We start from the raw sequence: 17,043 nt of genomic DNA on the forward strand, positions 1-17,043 counted from the left end.
CGGGAGGGCAGTGTGGCCGCGGACAGGCGCACTGCCTCCGCCTCGGCTGACACAGCCAGCGGCCTACGCGATGCGAAAGGCCCGCGCCCGCCGCCTTGGTACGGCCCGGCCCGACCCCGCCGCCTTGGTAACCCCTGGGCCCGCCGCCTTGGTACGGCCCGGCCGCCGGCGGGAGCGCTGGCCCGGCCCCGGGGGGCGGGGCGTGGCGGGGCGTGGCGCTCCGTCTCCCGTCAGGCGCGGCGGCGCGGCAGCATGGCGGTGAGTGCGGGCGGGGCGCGGCTGCCGGCGTGGCCCTGCGGGAGCTGCGGGCCCGGCCCGGCCCGGCCGAGCCCCGCTGTGGGGCGTCCGCCTGGGGCTGCGGCCCCTCCGCGCGCGGACGGCCGATGGCCGGGCCCCCCGCGCTCCCCTCAGCGCCGGTGCGGCTGTCGTCCCCCCGGTGTGCGGAGCCGCCGGAGAGCGGTCCCGCGGCGCGGGCTCCCCTGTGGCGGGCGGCGGGGCCCTCTCCGTGGCGCTCCGGAGGGGGTCTCTGAGCCGGGCGGTCGGTGGGCGGCCCCTCCCGGGACCGTAGGCGGGTGCTAAAGGCTCTGAAGGCCCGGGCTGCTTCCTGCAGCCGGCTCCGCGGGCTCGGGGTGAGCTAATGACGAGCGAAGCGGTAGAGTCGCGCCGCGGTGGGTGAGTCAGTGGCGTGGAGGGGGAGGCGGGAGGCGGGAGGCTCAGCTAAACTTCGCGGCGTGAGTTAGAACCTGTCGTTGCCTGACAGTGCCTTTGCTTTTATTTTAAAGGTACTTTGAGCTTTGCTGCAGTGCTTTCATTGTTAGTCGGGGTTCTGTTTGCTTACGTGGGTGAAGGTAGGCGCCACTTCTGCCCCGGGTATTGTAGTAGTGCCTTGGTCTTGGGGGCAGAACCCCAAACCCTCAAAGGTTGTGTCTGTCAGGCTTTATGGCTGCGGTGTCTGTAGTGGGTGTATCCTTTGACACTTGCGATGTTGTACAATAAAGGAACGAGGAGAAGGAATATTTAACGCTTAATGGGGGTGTTTAAACACCGATGGAGTTTAAAATCGTTTGAAATACTTTACCTGAAGAGCTCCCTCTCTGGACTACAGTTCGACTTGTATGCCGGACTCTTCTCCTGGCGTAGGACCTGCTGCTCTCACTTAACACGTAGCAAGATGGAGAAACATTACATGGGGTTTGTGAAGAGCCTGGAACAAAACCAGCATTCCATGAGGTTTTTTTTTTTTGCTTATTATATCTGCCCACTTCTGTCTCCTCAGTTCAGGCACCTTTGAATTTGGTAGTTGTTGGTAAGGTGATCAGTTAGTTAGCATTTTATGTGTTATGTTGGCTACTGTAGAGTCCTTTGCCTTGGGAAAAGGATTTTAACCCTTTCTTCAGAGATTTTTGGTCTTGTTTCAGAAGGCTGAGTGTCAAGGATACAGATTTACACGGTCTGATCATTGATCACATTAACGGTGCTCTGTTGTGAGATTATGCTGCAGTGTTAGGGAGCCCAGAGACATGCTTGCCAGTAACAAGAGGAGTTCAGGAGTGGCCTGTGATATATTACAGTTCTGTATTTGTTAACCCATTCAGCCAGATTTTTCTTCCTCTTTCCATTTAACAGGAACGTAAAGGGACAGCAAAAGTTGATTTCCTGAAGAAAATTGAAAAAGAGATCCAGCAAAAGTGGGATGATGAGCGAGTCTTTGAGATTAATGCTGCGGATAGGCAGAACCAAAAGAGGTATCTTTACTTTTTTTTTTTTAGGTTTTTATCTTTAAGTGCTTAAAACGTCTTTTCAAGTGAACTCTTTTCTTTCAAAACCCAGGGGGTGAAAAAGTGGCCTCTTTTGAATGAATAATGTTCTTGGATCATCTGGAGGTACTTAGTTATGCATTAAGTTGGCATTTCTGTAGTTGACAACATAAATCAGTGGTGTACCTGTGTTGGTTGAGGTCCAGTAGGATGTAAAAAGCCTTCTCCTCGTTCCTTGGTAGTGTCAGTACCCTTTGAGATTTTAAAAACAGATTCTTTTTGATGACTACTACTTTTTGACATGGAGGAGGCTCCTCAATGTGATGCCTGAGCTCTTACCAGTGGGAGGGGCTTTGCTCTCCCAGTTAGAAAGGCCCATTCCTTTCTCTGACGGAAGGTGTGTACTCGCTCTGCTTTGCCGAGCAAATAATAAAATTATTAAGCAAATATCTTTGGTCCGGGTGTAGGCCAACCTGTTTTCCTTTGTGTAGGAGTGGATGGGGGCCAGGCGTGTGGTCATTTCCGTTCCCCTGATGCGGTGCTGTGACAGCTTTCAGTAAGTGAACTATATTGCAGGCGTTTGTCCCACTACCTCGTTAGTCGTAGAGCTTCAGTGTGCACCACTTCTGTTGTGATCTGGAGCTCCAGCAAAATTAGTCTCAGGACTGAGTAAACAGTGAAGGACTTAAATGGGTCAGAAGATTTGAATGCTAAATTAGGAGGTGTAATAAAAACTGCTGTGTGTGGGGGGGTGTGTTGCTCTCGCTGTAGAACTTTTTTTGCTTAAACGCAGTTGGTGCTTTTAAATATTCACTATCTTACAGGTTGAAATTTGATGCTGTAGTTAATACTTAGTTTCTGACTGAAAATGAAAGTAGTAGGTCAGTTTTACAATATGGAGTGATTTAATATGAAATTTCAGTGCTCATTATGGTAACATGTGACCACCTGATAAATAGAGAAAAAGCTGCTTTCCTAAACTGATGTTCTTACGCTTAGACTTAAAATGCCATGTGTTTATTTCAGGATGTTGTCTTAAACTTCTGTCTGTTGTTATGAGATAGCTGTTGCTACTGGAAGCTACCCTAGAGGAGAGAGAGGTGATGCTGGCATCAGCGTTTCTGTGGTCAGTCCTTATGTAGTCACAGTGGGATTTCATCCCGTGCCAGGAAAAGGTTTTACTTACAGTGTTTTCTCTTGCGTTGAGCTAGTAAAGCTTTACTATGATGTAGGTGAAGCTGCTTTAAGAGATCTATTGCTATTCATGGAAAACTCAATCCTAGGAAATGATAGCAGGAACAGCTGTGTCAATATTATTCACAGAAAATGGGCCAGGAGAGGTGACTTGTAACGTGGTCGGCCCAAACTTAATAAATTCTTTGATATAATTCCTGTTTGAACTAGAGGAGATTCCCTAGGAAAAAATCTAACCCTTACTTAAAAAAGGATGGGATTCCACCACAGATCTTCTCAAGTTCTTTTAATGGCTAACAACATTCCTGATTTTTCTTTTTTTATTATTATCTAAAGATTTTTATTAACTCTGAATTTCTTTAACTTCAGTTCCAGTCACTGCGTTTGTTGAATCTCTGCCTCTTTGCTTGAAGCTTCCTCTGCTAACATAATTTCATTGTGTTTCTGGAGGGACTGTGTCTGAACCATCTCGTTTTCTGCCGTTTCCATGTAATAATGCCATTGGTAGGATTACCTTTGTTTTTTTCTTTTGTTAAAATAAAAGAATAAACTCAGTTGTTGACAGTATCTCTGTGCGTGAATCTGTACTGAGGTTTATCTGGCTCTTTTTCCTTTCCTTTTTGGTATTTGCCTCTTCATTTGAACTGCTGTGAATTTTACTTTGGTTTTCTTATTTGTTAGTTAAGGAATCTTTTGATTTATAGAGCATTCTGCTTTTGGTCTGTGCTGGTTTTGGTCAACATAACATTTTGCTGTGATAATGGCTGTCTGGTCTTGTGGTAGGATATTCCCAAGCTGCTGTCTGTTGATCGTAGACGGTGCTTATTTCTCTGTTTAAATTTTCTCCCTCCTGGTTGGTTTCATAATTGCCTTTTGAAGTTCTCAGGAAGTTTAGAAGGGCCTTCTAAAATGGCAGGTGTGCGTAGGGCTGGTTTGGACCCCGTTTGCTGTTGCGGCGCCGATGCGGTCTGCTTCAGCGTTGGCTCCAGCCCTCCACGTCGCCCCGGGGCTGCCGGGGTAGGTGGGTGCTGCCGAGGAGCCCTGCTCGCCCTCGCCGGGGACCGGAGGGTGGCAGCGCCCGCTGAGCTGTGCTCCTGGCCGCCCGAGGAGGGGATGGAGCAGAGCCGCTGGTGGAAGCGTGTTTCACGGGCAAAGGGAGCATCCCACAGGGTTGGGAAACACTGTTTAACTCGCGGTTTGATTTCTGCCCCAGAGTAACCCTGAGAAACTTGTTTAAGACAGAACCTCGGGAGGTGCTGAGCGTGCCCGGGAGCACAGTTCCTCTCAAATCAGTAGGATCGATGCTTTTTACCGTGTAGAGGGAGGCTTCCTTGTGGAACAGCATTAGTCCTTTGGGTTGCTTTGAGGGACCAAGCTGTGACCCTGGCTATATGAGGTTAGTCATTTGTTAGGTGGGAAAGTCAAACTGAACCCTGATAATAACTGAAGTGGTGTAACAGGTGGCCGCCTCTTAAATTGTAATGTTTTGCAAGCAAGCAAATGGCTTGGCCTTTATTTATGAATGTTTGTACATCAGTGGTACTGCCTGAAGGGGAAAGACGAGGCATGAAGTAGAGTGCTCAAGTGGAGGCAGAAATTTACAATGTCCGAAAGATCTAGAAATTGTCTTACTTGCTCCAGAGGTGAGGTTACAACAATGTAATATGCATTCAAAACTGCGCAGCAATATAGCTCTGTGAAATGAGTAGTTATTTACAGTCTGCCACTGGAAGAACGGAACTCGGACAGTGGGAGATTAAATGAATGACTTCAAGCCTTTTTGGTAATTAATTTACAGCAGCAGGATTAGAACTTGTCACCTTTGGGAAGATGGTGTATCTATTTCAGGGTTTCTCTGTGATGTCAGTCCTATATGTGTGTTTTCTTTTGCACGTTTTTAAAAGACGTAAAACCTTTAGTATATCGGTTCTTTAAAATCAAAGACTCCTCTTACTGGCAAGCAAGGTATTTTAATGTCACTGTGGGGTGAACATATCAGTTAACTGTTCTACTTTTGCATCTTCTGATGGTCATTTTAAAACCTAATTACATCTTTTAATTCTTTGAATTTCTTCTCAGCAAAGGAAAGTACTTTGTTACCTTTCCTTACCCCTACATGAACGGCCGCCTTCACCTGGGACACACGTTTTCTTTATCTAAATGTGAGGTAAAAAATTTCGTTTGCTAATACCTTTAAATACTACTCCAGAACAAGCGCTAATTTTGTAGTTAAATTTTGAGCTAATAGAATGCCTGGTTAATTACTTTATAGATTCAATAATGACTTAATTCAAACTTCCCTTTTTTCCCCCGTATTTTCAGTGGAAATACCACTGATTGCTTTTTTTTAATTCTAGGAGACTAGACTGCAGATGTTTTCACGTACTCATTCTTCCATCTTTGCCGAGATTTTTAGGAGGTGCTGCTGCTTACCATTTGTCTAGCTGCTAAATGGCACGAACTTCACAAGAAATCTTACTGTCCCTTGTTTGTGGACACCGCGCTCTGTTACCTGTATGTTAGCAGGCTTTATCTAGTGGATAGGATTCCACAAAATCGATCTCTTCTTTGCACTCGTTCTTCTCTAGACAAAAACAGCCCCCTGAAAATTAGGAAAGCTTGTGCTTAGGCAGCCAGGCAGTGGCAGACCTGATGACAAAATCTGGTTTCACCCTCTTTTCCTTTGATTAACTTCCTAGATGCTGTTGACTGCGTTTGTCTATCTTTCAATAGTTTCATGTTACAGAAGGAGTTACAGTTATTTTTTTGAGCAGGGTGCTGATTTAGCCGTATGCCATTCTTGTTGCATTTTTCCCCTTTATATAGTTCGCAGTTGGGTACCAGAGGCTGAAGGGAAAGACCTGCTTGTTTCCGTTTGGTCTCCACTGCACCGGGATGCCTATAAAGGTAAGATGGTCTCAGTCACTGCGGGCTCTTTCAGTGTCGTTTATACTTAAGGCTACTTAGGGCGTTGCTTGCTGTCCATCCATAACGTGATGCTAATTTAATCAAAAATTCATCGAGATAGTGTGATTTGAACCTGAACTTGTAGTACAGATGTGTTGTACTTGAGTTATACATTGTGACTTTCTAGAAAATAAAATGCTTTAAAATTAAGTTTACCTATTGTATTTTTTCATTTGCAAGAAAATGCTCCCTGTAAGGCCCTTCCTGCCGTGGAGGGCATTCTTGAACTTGCAGGATGTCCCAGAAGTGAATGGAATGTCCAGAAAAAGTTTATGGCATTGTAGTGGAATGCAAAGTGTTATCAGTAAAAAGCACTCCTTAGCTACGATTGAAGCAATTGCCGTGGAAAAGTGCTGATAGACTACCAATAACTCTTATTTAGGCTTGTGCGGATAAGCTAAAAAGAGAAATGGAATTATATGGCTGCCCACCTGAATTTCCTGATGAGGAGGAAGAAGAGGAAGAAAGTTCTGCTAAAAAAGAAGAAGAAATTATCATCAAAGACAAAGCAAAAGGCAAGAAGGTAAACTTTAGACAAAGACTTTCTGGATTGGTAGCTGTGCTCTCAAAGCTTCAAAGTACACGTTGCGGGTTTTTCTTCCTTCACACTCCTCAGAGAAACCTGTGATACAGATAATTAGATTGTTTTTTCCAAGATAGCTGGGTATTTTTTTAGGTCGGCTTGAAAAAAATGCAGCAACTGCATGCTTTCTGCGATACCATTTAATGCATGAAATCTTAAAGGTGAGCTGGTGCACCGTTTAATAGTTTCCTGAGAAAAATGAGATCATCCAGAGTAATATGTTGATTTTTCTTTTCTTTTTTTTTCCTTGCATGAAGCATTCACAAACAAGGTGTGGGAAATAACCCCCCTTTCTCAGCGGTCGGGAATATATATATGCCTACTATTCTGACTATTCTCTTGTAAATTGTTATCTAGCCTATTCTGGATAGATACGCTAAGTAAAATCATCCAAACTATTTTGGCTTAGGTATTTAAATGAGATTTATGATTTTGGGAGTATCACAAAGCGAGGAAAATAATCAAATCAGGACAAATGTAGAGATGTTCTTAGGTGTATTGTTTGTGTATGCGAAAGAGATTATCACCCTGGAAGCAGTCGATCTGGGATTCAGTCTGCTCTACATCGCTGGAAGATATGATCTTGCCTACTCGTGCAGGTAGTAAGTTGCTGTTGGGTAGAGACACGAGATCATCAAAGGACGGTAGCTGGAAGAAGTACTATGAGCAAAGTAACAGCAGAAGAGTTTTTTGATACAAGGGTATAGTGCAGGATTGCTCCACCTTTTCATGGTAAAGCCACACATTTGTTTGACAAGGTCCTCGGTGAACCGGTCGTTTCTTGCCAGTCCGTCACGGCGCACCCTTTCTGCAGAGGTATCGGCTAGCTGTAGGCACGGAACGGTTGAAAAGAGGGGTTAGTGTCTGCGTGGTTGAATACAAGCTGGGCAATAGTGTAGATCAGAAACTCTGATTATTAATCTTCACTGCGAGAGAAAGGATGCTGGAATATTTGTATTACCTTCTACATCTGGAAGTAGAAAGCATGACATTAATAGAGAAAAATGCTCTCGAGCATATAAAGCTATTGTGAACACCAGAACGTGCACTCTTTCCTAATCTCACTTATCCTTTCAGAGTAAGGCTGCTGCCAAGACTGGCTCTTCCAAATACCAGTGGGGAATCATGAAGTCTTTGGGTCTTTCTGATGAAGAAGTAGTCAGTTTTTCTGAAGCTGAGCACTGGCTGGATTATTTCCCTCCCCGTGCTGTGCAGGATCTGAAGAGCATGGGCCTGAAGGTAACTGTCTGAGATCTAAAACTCGGTTATGCAAGCAGTCGTACTGGTATTGTCATTGTGTTCGCAAATATGCTGCTTCTCCTTTGAGAAGATTTTCTGCATAATACCAACATTATTGTGGAAATGTTTCTGGTGTTTTTGGAATTATTCGTTTAACCTTTTAATAGTCTTGGTGATAATTAAGTGCTTTTTTATATAGAGCTTACACCCTATCCAGTGATCACAACCGGAAAGAAGAATCGAATAAAGGAATTACGACTTTCACTTCTTGTTTCCGTATTAGATAACTGTTCTGTAATCAGTATTGACGGTAGTTTTAGGAAGAGGAATCATGTTAAAGATACTTGTCCTGCTGACAACAGATTTTAAAAAATAAAGACAAGTAGAGATTATGAAATGAGGTAGTGCTGAAATTTGGCTGGAGCAATTGGTTAAAACTACTACAAAAATCTAAAATTCACAGTCGGCAGGCAGGGCCTGGAGTCTTTGACGTCTCGGCTCTGAAAGACCCTGCACATACAGACTGCATAGTTATGTTTTTAAGCGTGCACCCTTTGTGTGATATGTACTTGCATTAACTTTTTGGAGAGAAACTTCTTATTTCTAAAATAATGATTTTGCTATTGTGAAGTTCCTTGAATTTCTTTATTTTATTTACTTACCGAAGACTCTTACGCATTTCCAGGTGGATTGGAGGCGTTCTTTCATTACTACGGATGTTAATCCTTATTATGATTCCTTTGTACGATGGCAATTTCTTACATTAAAGGAAAGAAATAAGATTAAGTTTGGGAAACGGTAAGCCTGCCACTCAACTCTTGAGTTTATTGTGACTACGGGTAAGCTCAGTTTTACCAAAGACAGAACCCGATGACACGTCCCTAGAACATGCTTATAACTCACATTAGGCTGAAATCCTTTCGTTTCAAATGCTCTCCTAGTCACAGTAAAGTAGTGCGTTTATTGTGCTAGCAAAGTGTGTGAGATTGTGTTCCGGTTTTAGTTGTTCCGTGGGTGCCAACTCAAAGCAAAATAGGGCCAGTACTGAAAGCTCTTGCAAAAACTGAGTGTTAACATAAGTGGAAACATTGATGCAAAATTTGAAAATACCATTAAGAGGTTTCTTTTTCATAAAGATATTTTTTTCTCATGTTTTACACATTATTTTATTTGCTACTAAGTGCAAATATACCTTTTTCCAGATACACAATTTATTCTCCAAAAGATGGACAGCCTTGCATGGATCATGACAGGCAAACAGGAGAGGTAATATTTTTAATTGACATTTTTATGTATTGCTTATGATCTGAAAAGCTGAATGGAAACCTAAATTGTATTTGGAGCAAAATGGATTTTGTATGTACAGAGTTGTGGGTTCTCAGCTGTCAGTACACGTGAAAATTGAATGAACTCCTCTATTGAGAATATTTGCCTTGAACTGTGGATAGTATTTTCCATCGTAGCTGTTTTCTGTGATTATTTGGCAATTTGTGCCGGCAAGATCACTACATCACACCATCATCTATCTGTTGGAACAAAACAAATAAGCTGTTATTAACTTACATGTTGCTGAGATAGTGGCTGTGGCGAGGACATTTTTTGACACAGGAGTAAAGTATAACCTCTCTCTCCAGCCTGTGTTTTAATAAACAGCCATTTGTATCAATGGAAATACGATTTACTTTGACGAAAGCTTTGGTGCCTTAAATAGCATTGAGGTTAGGTTACTACAAAATAAGATTTGTTTTCTTTGCTGCTTGCGTCAGTGTCCTATATTGATAGCTGCGTTATGTGAATTGTAGGGTGTCGGGCCTCAAGAATATACGCTGATAAAAATGAAGGTGTTAGATCCTTATCCCGCAAAATTAAGGTAGGTCTTGAATTCATAATGGCGAGTAGGTTCTATCTTCTGGCCAGAAGTGACCATTAAATTAGACAGTCTGTTTTGCCTAATGCAGAATGTAATTTCACCCCATTATTTATGTCACTTCAAAGACTTGGTCTCTGTTTTGAGCTGCTATATTCGCTAGTCTGTGTGAAACTCAGATTGGAGTTTGAAATAAAAAACAAAAAAAAAGGAAAAACCCACAAAGAAGATAATGACCCACTTTCATTGCTTAGGAAATGTTACTTAAGAGTTCATACTAGCTTAAAAGCATGTTCTGTATTGCCCTGAATGTTTTTATTTTGGTGACTTATAAAATACTTTTTTCCCCCCAGTGGCCTAAGAGGAAAAAATATCTTCTTGGTGGCTGCTACGCTCAGGCCAGAGACCATGTTTGGACAGACTAACTGCTGGGTTCGCCCAGATATGAAGTACATCGGCTTTGAAACTGTGAATGGGGATATTTTTATCTGTACCCAAAGAGCTGCCAGGAACATGTCCTACCAGGGCTTTACAAAAGATAACGGAGTCGTACCTGTTGTCAAGGAGCTGATGGGAGAAGTAAGCATCTTGCAGCTTGCTGGTCAGGCTTATCTGTTCCTGTGAAGCTTACGCTTACAAAGGTGATGGTAGAATTCTATTTACAAAGAAAATACAGGAACTATTTCAAAAATTTCGGAGTGTTTAGTGACTAAAAAAGCAAGCAGAAGACAGCTTTCTTGGCAGCCGAACTACAGCTACTTCTGGGAGATTACCCTGATGCGCTTACCTGCGAACAAATGCATTACTAGTGCCTTAGCATTACTGGGTGAATGAATGGTTTTAAGTAACTTTTTTTTCTGCATGCTGGGAAGAGTGATGACTTTCTTGGAGGAATGGAAAGGGACAGAAAAAGTAATGGCTAGAAAGGGTTCTATGAAACAGGCTTTTTGTTGATGTTGAAATTTCCAATACATCTTTGTAAGTGAAGCTTTCTTAGCTTAGTAGTTGAGTGTTAGTGGTTTTGGTATTTGCTATCCTTAACCTGTGTGCTTTGAGTAAGTGTAGTTAGTGGCATTTGTTCATCCTAATACAAAGTACCTGCGTGCTCTTTACATCACTTGATCTCTGTTCGCTAAAACTTCTCACAGTCTTTCTTGGTCCTGCTTTGAAGGATGAAGTAGAAAATACAGGTTTTGTTTCTTTGTAGTAGACGTGATGTGAATTCAAGCAAATTAGAGAGGTAGAAGGTAACTACAACATGTAGACTACCTCCTGTCAGTGCATAAATGGTCTTGACAATATACTTTTCCTGCCTTTGTTTAATTCAGCTTTTGACACTGGCTTCCTAATTCATTCCTGTTGTGATGCTGATGTGCTTCAGATAGTTGGAGGCAAACTGTTCTCCTGCTTACTATCTTTTTCCAACTCTACACTTTAGTAGTTTTGCTTTCTCTGAATTACTTTGTCTATATGATCTGGTATTTGACTTTTCTACCAGTAAACAGTCCATATATTGTCTCAAATGGTACACAGGGGCTTTTTCATATGTACTTTCTTCTTGTCTAACTATACATATAATTTTTTTAAAATTTATTTGTTTGTAATATGTAAGGAACGGCAGCAAATTTGAAGACTATCAGCCAGGAGAGCTTATTTAGCTAGGCTGAAAAAGTGCTATTTATTGTAATGATACTCCTTTGTCCTGCATAGGAGATTCTTGGCGCTGCGCTTTCAGCACCTCTCACCGCCTACAAAGTTATATACGCTCTTCCCATGCTCACGATCAAGGAGGATAAAGGTAACCTTAGAGCAGCATCTTGCCAAAGCCTGTTTGATGCGCACTGCGCATTCAATATGTGTTCACTGATCTTTTTATCTGTTTTATTTCTTTCTTTGTCAAGGAACTGGAGTGGTAACAAGTGTTCCCTCTGATGCTCCAGATGACATTGCAGCCCTGAGAGACTTGAAAAAAAAACAGGTCAGTCTGTTAACTGATTTGCTTCTGTTTCTTTTCTATAGTGTGGAGGGTCAAAAGTGGATGTCCAGTGGGTAAAATGAAACTCCCTTTAATTGGAGTTTTGCCAGCTCTAACTTGAAATCAAAGTAGTTAAAAATAAATGAAGTTAAACTGATCTGGGCTGTGATATGTTTTTTTATCCGCAGTCTTCAAGAAGAGATTTGGACAAGAATCATGTAGCTTCTGCTGTATCTTAAGCTATAGAAGAGTACCAGTGAAGTAGAAATAAATTCCAGTTGTGGAAATAACTTCCAGAGGCAAGATTAAGACCTCTGTATGAATTGCAAATGAGACTTAAGGTAGCTGTTGCTATTACAGCTTCAAGAGTACACGAGTGTCTAAACAGCTATCCCTGGCTACTGAGTTTTTGTCCCGCTTGTTTTCAGGGTAGAGCAGTAGTGGGTTTTTCCCTCTTGGAAATGTGGACGATTATCATAAAGAGTCATCTGGAAATGGGCTGGGGATTAAACTCAGGTGTGAGAAATAGTGAGAAGGCAGGAAACTGGCTTTATCTGCTTTATAACAAAATTTTATGTACAAGGAAGACCATATGAATTGATAAAAACCTTTAAATCTAGAAGATTTTTCTTCTAACCATATTGCATCGTTTTTCTTTTAACTTTCAAAGGCTTTGAGGGTGAAGTATGGCATCAAAGATGAAATGGTCCTGCCGTTTGAACCGGTAAGTACTCCCAAATGTGTCCATCTGTAGTACACGTGACTTTGTAGTCACTGAGAAATATGCCAAGAACTGTGCCCGCCTCTTCCAGAATTTCTGTTTAAAATCATCCTCGGCTGAAAAGTTTCAAGTTTTCCTGTTTTTCTAGAGTTATACTATTTGGTCTGTTAGGGGTTGCAACCAAGATTCGTTATTCTATGCTATACTCGGAGATAAATGAAAGTATTAATTTTTATGGGCATTACTATTTTGGAGAATGGATCGCATCATTATACTGATAACCTGTTTGTTGGTTAAAACTCCCAGCCTTAACGGCCAGATCATTATTGTACTTGCTCTACGCAAAGAGCTGAAGTCCCTTACTATTCACGCAGACTCATGGCTGAACCCGTTTTCATGAGAAAACACAGGTTACAGGTAAAGCCGTCCCAACGTTGTGCATTACCCTCGCTTCCACTCGCCAGCTTCAGTGCTGGCGTTATGGCTTGTAGGGGGGCAGATCAGGAGTCACACTGGGGACTGCCAGGAATTTTAATTTGATGAGTGGGATTGCGCTGATACTTTAAGTCCTGCGTAACCCGATCAGTAATAGATGCTGCAAACGTACACAGAGCGGCACAATACAGTAGAAGTTTGACATTAGCCCTAGCACCTGCTTCTGCTGCCATTAGGGTTCTTTGTTTAATGCTGCTTTTGGCCACGATGTCATGCAGCACAGATGCTTTCAGGTAACAATTAATAGCTGCCCTTTTTTCCCCTCATAGTCTCTGGTTCAGACTCCGGTCTGCCTCGGGACTGCAAACCAAGCTATACGCGCTTGTCTCGGTTTCGTTCAGTGCGTCGCTTCTAGTGAAGCCTGTGAAATCTGGGAAATAAATCTTTGTGCTAATTTTATTACATTGAGATAATTTGAACTGAGTATCTGAGACTGTTTTGTCAATTCCCAGGTGCCCATCATTGAAATCCCAGGCTATGGCAACCTTTGTGCTCCGTCAGTCTGTGATGAACTCAAAATCCAGAGTCAGAATGACAGAGAGAAACTTGCTGAGGCCAAGGAGAGAGTGTACCTGAAAGGATTTTATGAGGGAGTAAGTAATAAAAGATGTTGATAAGTGTTTTCTCGCTGAGTTTGATTAGGAGAAGAAAAATTGTAAAGATCAAGAACAAAATTAAAAAAAAAAAAGACTGAAAGAAAGAGATTTTTTTTCTTTTTTCCCCAGACTACTTCTTATTCAGACTTCTCCTGCGGTCAAGTTCTGCAGTTGGAGGAGTTCTGTAGAACAGAAGAAAGAGAGTGGAGCGTGACTCCAAACTGAGACACTTGGTCCAGTTTCCTAGCGAGTGGTCACCTTCTGGGGAGTTGATCAGATTTGTTACAAGTGTTGATTTGGAAATTTACATGAACAGAGCAATGTGGTGGTGTGTGGTGTAGGGTGGTTTTTTTTTTTTAATCTCTTATCTTTACTTGTGTAACGGCTTACTATGATGCATTCCTCAGCTATTTTCTTGTAAGCTGACAACAGTTTTTATTTCTGACTAGCTGTGTTAGATTGCCTATGGGCATGCTGATATGTATACAAATGCATTTTGGGTAAAGATGACCATCTGTTTAATGAAAAACCCTATATTCCTATTTTTTGCGTGTCAAGGACCGCAGTAACAACTACTTCTTTATGTTGATCTAAGGAGCTATTGCACCTATTTCTTGTTAATTAAAAAAAGTAATACCAACTCCTATGACCCATCTTTTACAGGTAATGTTGGTGGATGGATTCAAAGGACAAAAAGTTCAAGATGTCAAGAAACTTATTCAGAAGATGATGGTGGATAATGTATGTGTTAGTTCGCACACAGCTCCTTTTAAATTATCAATTTTGTCTTTTTCGCAGTAGCTGAGTTGCTGAAGAAACCTCTCTGTTTTGGTTCTGCAGTCCTCTTAGTGGTGCTTTGGATAGCTACAGAGCACGAAATACTGGCAAAAGAAAGACCTTGTGTCTAAGTGGGGTGAATAGCTTAATTGGAGACCTTTCACTGCCTGCTTCATCCCTCCACCTTGTCTAGAAAATATTTTGGTGGTTTGATTTAATCTTTGATACAGTTGGGAAGATACTGTAGGTGTAAGATCTAAATCGCCAGTCTCTTTCAAGCCTGCCCGTAAAGGCGATCCGTGGCAGGCGGACGCCTCATTTCTGGGGCTCATCGTGCGGAGAAGGAAGGCTAATAAATGAACAGTGATCATATCATTTCTCTAATAAGACTTTGCTGATGAGGATTGGAAATGAGAGAGGCTTCAGTTATTTAGTCAGTATTCCCCTGGGGATGCAGCATGGTTATGTTGAAATTATAGTATAACACTTTGTCCCGTTTCATCGCACATCGGAATACGGAGTTTGTGAAGGCAGAATTAAAGTTCACCGTTACTTCTTCTTTACCACTTCCCCCCCGGATTTTTAGTAGCTCTTTTAATCAGTAGGAGCATAGTCAATGAGTGATATCTTGTGCTTCTGTCCTCCCTTTCGTCATGCATGCAGACATCCTTAACAAAATTATGTGAACTTATACCTCAGAGAAGTACATAGTCAAGTATTGCCCTCATTTGACTGAAGTGAGTACCGAGGCAGAGAGCCTGTGCAGTGGTGAAAGCATGCAATAAATGCTGTAAAACAAATTAGAGTGGAGAGGATGCTTTTCAGTAAGATGTGAGGATTTTCAAGACTTTGCTAAGTACTTAGATTTTGTTGCCCTTTCAACTCTTAGGATGAAGCCATGATTTATATGGAACCTGAGAAACAAGTTATGTCGAGGTCTGCCGACGAATGCGTCGTGGCCCTTTGTGACCAGTGGTAAGTGAAGTAAAGCTGTAGTTATAAAGTTACTGCCAATTATATCCTACTTGTGGATTGCTTTATTGCAATAAACTTTTCCTGACTGTAGGTATTTAGACTATGGTGAAGTGAACTGGAAGAAACAGGCATCAGAGTGCTTGAAACATCTGGAGACGTGAGTTATAAAAGTGCACGGAAAGGGGAGTGATCATTTGCGGGTGGTGGTAGTGGTCTAAGAGGGTTGAGAGGAGTAATTAGTAATTGCTTATTTCTTACAGGTTTTGTGAAGAGACTAGGAGAAATTTTGAAGCTACTTTAGGTTGGCTACAGGAGCATGCCTGCTCCAGGACCTATGGCCTAGGTAGGTGAAACACTCCTTTTCTTGCTCAGCGCTTCATGAAGATGGTATTCTTCGCTTCATTTAAAGGCTTAAGTGCTATCTAGAATCCAAAATATATATATTTATTTATTTATTAAAGTCTAGAACAGATTTATCCAACACTACACCTTGATCCAGCACCCCGGAGAAGGCACACGTTCTTGAAAACACGTGGCCAGGGGAATTTAGTTTTTGCCTTGCTGCAGTAATTCTACGCAGCATCTCTGTAGGTAGCTTTTTGCCTGGGCCAATGGTTTGGAAGGGACCTCAAAAGAAAGAATAACATTTCTTGGGTGTTCTCCTTAAATTCTGACTAGCCTTCATCTTGTGTAGCCTATGACATGGGACAACTGTTATAAATGCACTATGATACACAGCAAACCATCGTGAGCTGAAATTTGACAGCTGTGTTCAGAAGGTGACTACAAAAGTAGCAAGTACTTTCTCTTTAATAAAATATTCAAATGCAGAAGTCGGGTTCTTAAAAAAAGGATTTTTAAAAGCATAAGCACGAGTACTTGCATATACACACGTGTGTGTGTGTATATCTGTCCCGCTGCAAGTCATAAACTGCTTCCCTATGCTTGGCTGTCACGCCTGTCAGGAGGGGTGGTGCTGCCCGGGTCTGAGCCCTGGCTTCCCTCTCTTCCAGGTACCCGCTTGCCGTGGGATGAGCAGTGGCTGATAGAGTCTCTCTCCGACTCCACTATCTACATGGCCTATTACACAGTGGCTCATCTCCTGCAGGGAGGTGACCTGAGGGGCCAAGGAGAATCCCCTCTAGGCATCAGGTAAGGAGAGCGAATTATAAAGCTGCTTGTTTAATTAGGTGTGCTTAGCTCCCGAATTGTTCTTGCCAAAGACTTGCCAAGCAGGCCCATCCTTGGCTTTTGTGTTTAAAAAGCCTCGTTGTTAAAACTTAACCCGCTGTTAGCTAAGTTACAGCAAATCTGCCGAAGGGAAATAAGAAAGAAAGGAGTTTGGCGGCCAGAGGGAGAGGAGGAATGTCCCCGAGAGCAGAACTGTATGTAGAGTAAATCACTTTTTTTTAATACTTGTTTTACTTGCCTTGAAATGGTCCTTGCCGAGTGTTTTTGGGTGATTGGTTTCAGTGGCTGCAGAAGTGTCTCTGCTTATTGAGACTGCTCTGCAACTACAAAATATTGTGCGCTTCAGCACTTGGTTTTTCTCACTGCATTAAAAGTTGGTAGCTCTCTTAGAAGTTTAGCACCATCTTTTATCAACAACTCGTATGTGGGAACCTTCAAAGTAAGAGGGAGAAGGCTTTTGTACCAAAATACCTTCTAAGACTGCTCTGTGACCTCTTGGAGTGGTTGTGAACTTTCAGTGATAGAGATCCGAGAGTACAACTCACCTGGAATTGAAAAAAGCCACTGCCGATCTTCCCTTGAATCTTATGCTCTAGTTCTGCATGTTTTGTGAACTATTTTCTGGAGCAGTTTACACATGGGAACTGGAACTTACCTATAACTAATCTGAAAACCATTTCCAACGTGAAGATTCTTATAAACAGAA

General features: G+C 42.3%; 1 protein-coding gene across 1 annotated transcript in view; it reads left to right on the forward strand.

Annotated features, from left to right (window-relative positions):
* The first annotated feature begins 246 nt into the window (after positions 1 to 246).
* Positions 247 to 17,043, forward strand: part of LARS1 (leucyl-tRNA synthetase 1) — a 32,915-nt gene continuing 16,118 nt past the window's right edge. The window contains exons 1-19 of the mRNA XM_082489821.1: positions 247 to 258; positions 1,627 to 1,745; positions 5,031 to 5,118; positions 5,778 to 5,858; positions 6,301 to 6,441; positions 7,579 to 7,740; positions 8,426 to 8,538; positions 8,943 to 9,006; positions 9,543 to 9,610; positions 9,961 to 10,186; positions 11,318 to 11,405; positions 11,509 to 11,585; positions 12,253 to 12,306; positions 13,251 to 13,391; positions 14,058 to 14,135; positions 15,061 to 15,146; positions 15,238 to 15,303; positions 15,407 to 15,489; positions 16,160 to 16,298. Coding sequence (XP_082345947.1) covers positions 253 to 258; positions 1,627 to 1,745; positions 5,031 to 5,118; positions 5,778 to 5,858; positions 6,301 to 6,441; positions 7,579 to 7,740; positions 8,426 to 8,538; positions 8,943 to 9,006; positions 9,543 to 9,610; positions 9,961 to 10,186; positions 11,318 to 11,405; positions 11,509 to 11,585; positions 12,253 to 12,306; positions 13,251 to 13,391; positions 14,058 to 14,135; positions 15,061 to 15,146; positions 15,238 to 15,303; positions 15,407 to 15,489; positions 16,160 to 16,298 — 1,880 coding nt within the window. The 5' untranslated portion in view covers positions 247 to 252. The remainder of the gene's footprint in view (positions 259 to 1,626; positions 1,746 to 5,030; positions 5,119 to 5,777; positions 5,859 to 6,300; positions 6,442 to 7,578; positions 7,741 to 8,425; positions 8,539 to 8,942; positions 9,007 to 9,542; positions 9,611 to 9,960; positions 10,187 to 11,317; positions 11,406 to 11,508; positions 11,586 to 12,252; positions 12,307 to 13,250; positions 13,392 to 14,057; positions 14,136 to 15,060; positions 15,147 to 15,237; positions 15,304 to 15,406; positions 15,490 to 16,159; positions 16,299 to 17,043) is intronic.

The sequence above is a fragment of the Vanellus vanellus genome (genome assembly GCF_965231255.1).
Source record: "Vanellus vanellus genome assembly, chromosome: 13".
NCBI lineage: Eukaryota > Metazoa > Chordata > Aves > Charadriiformes > Charadriidae > Vanellus > Vanellus vanellus.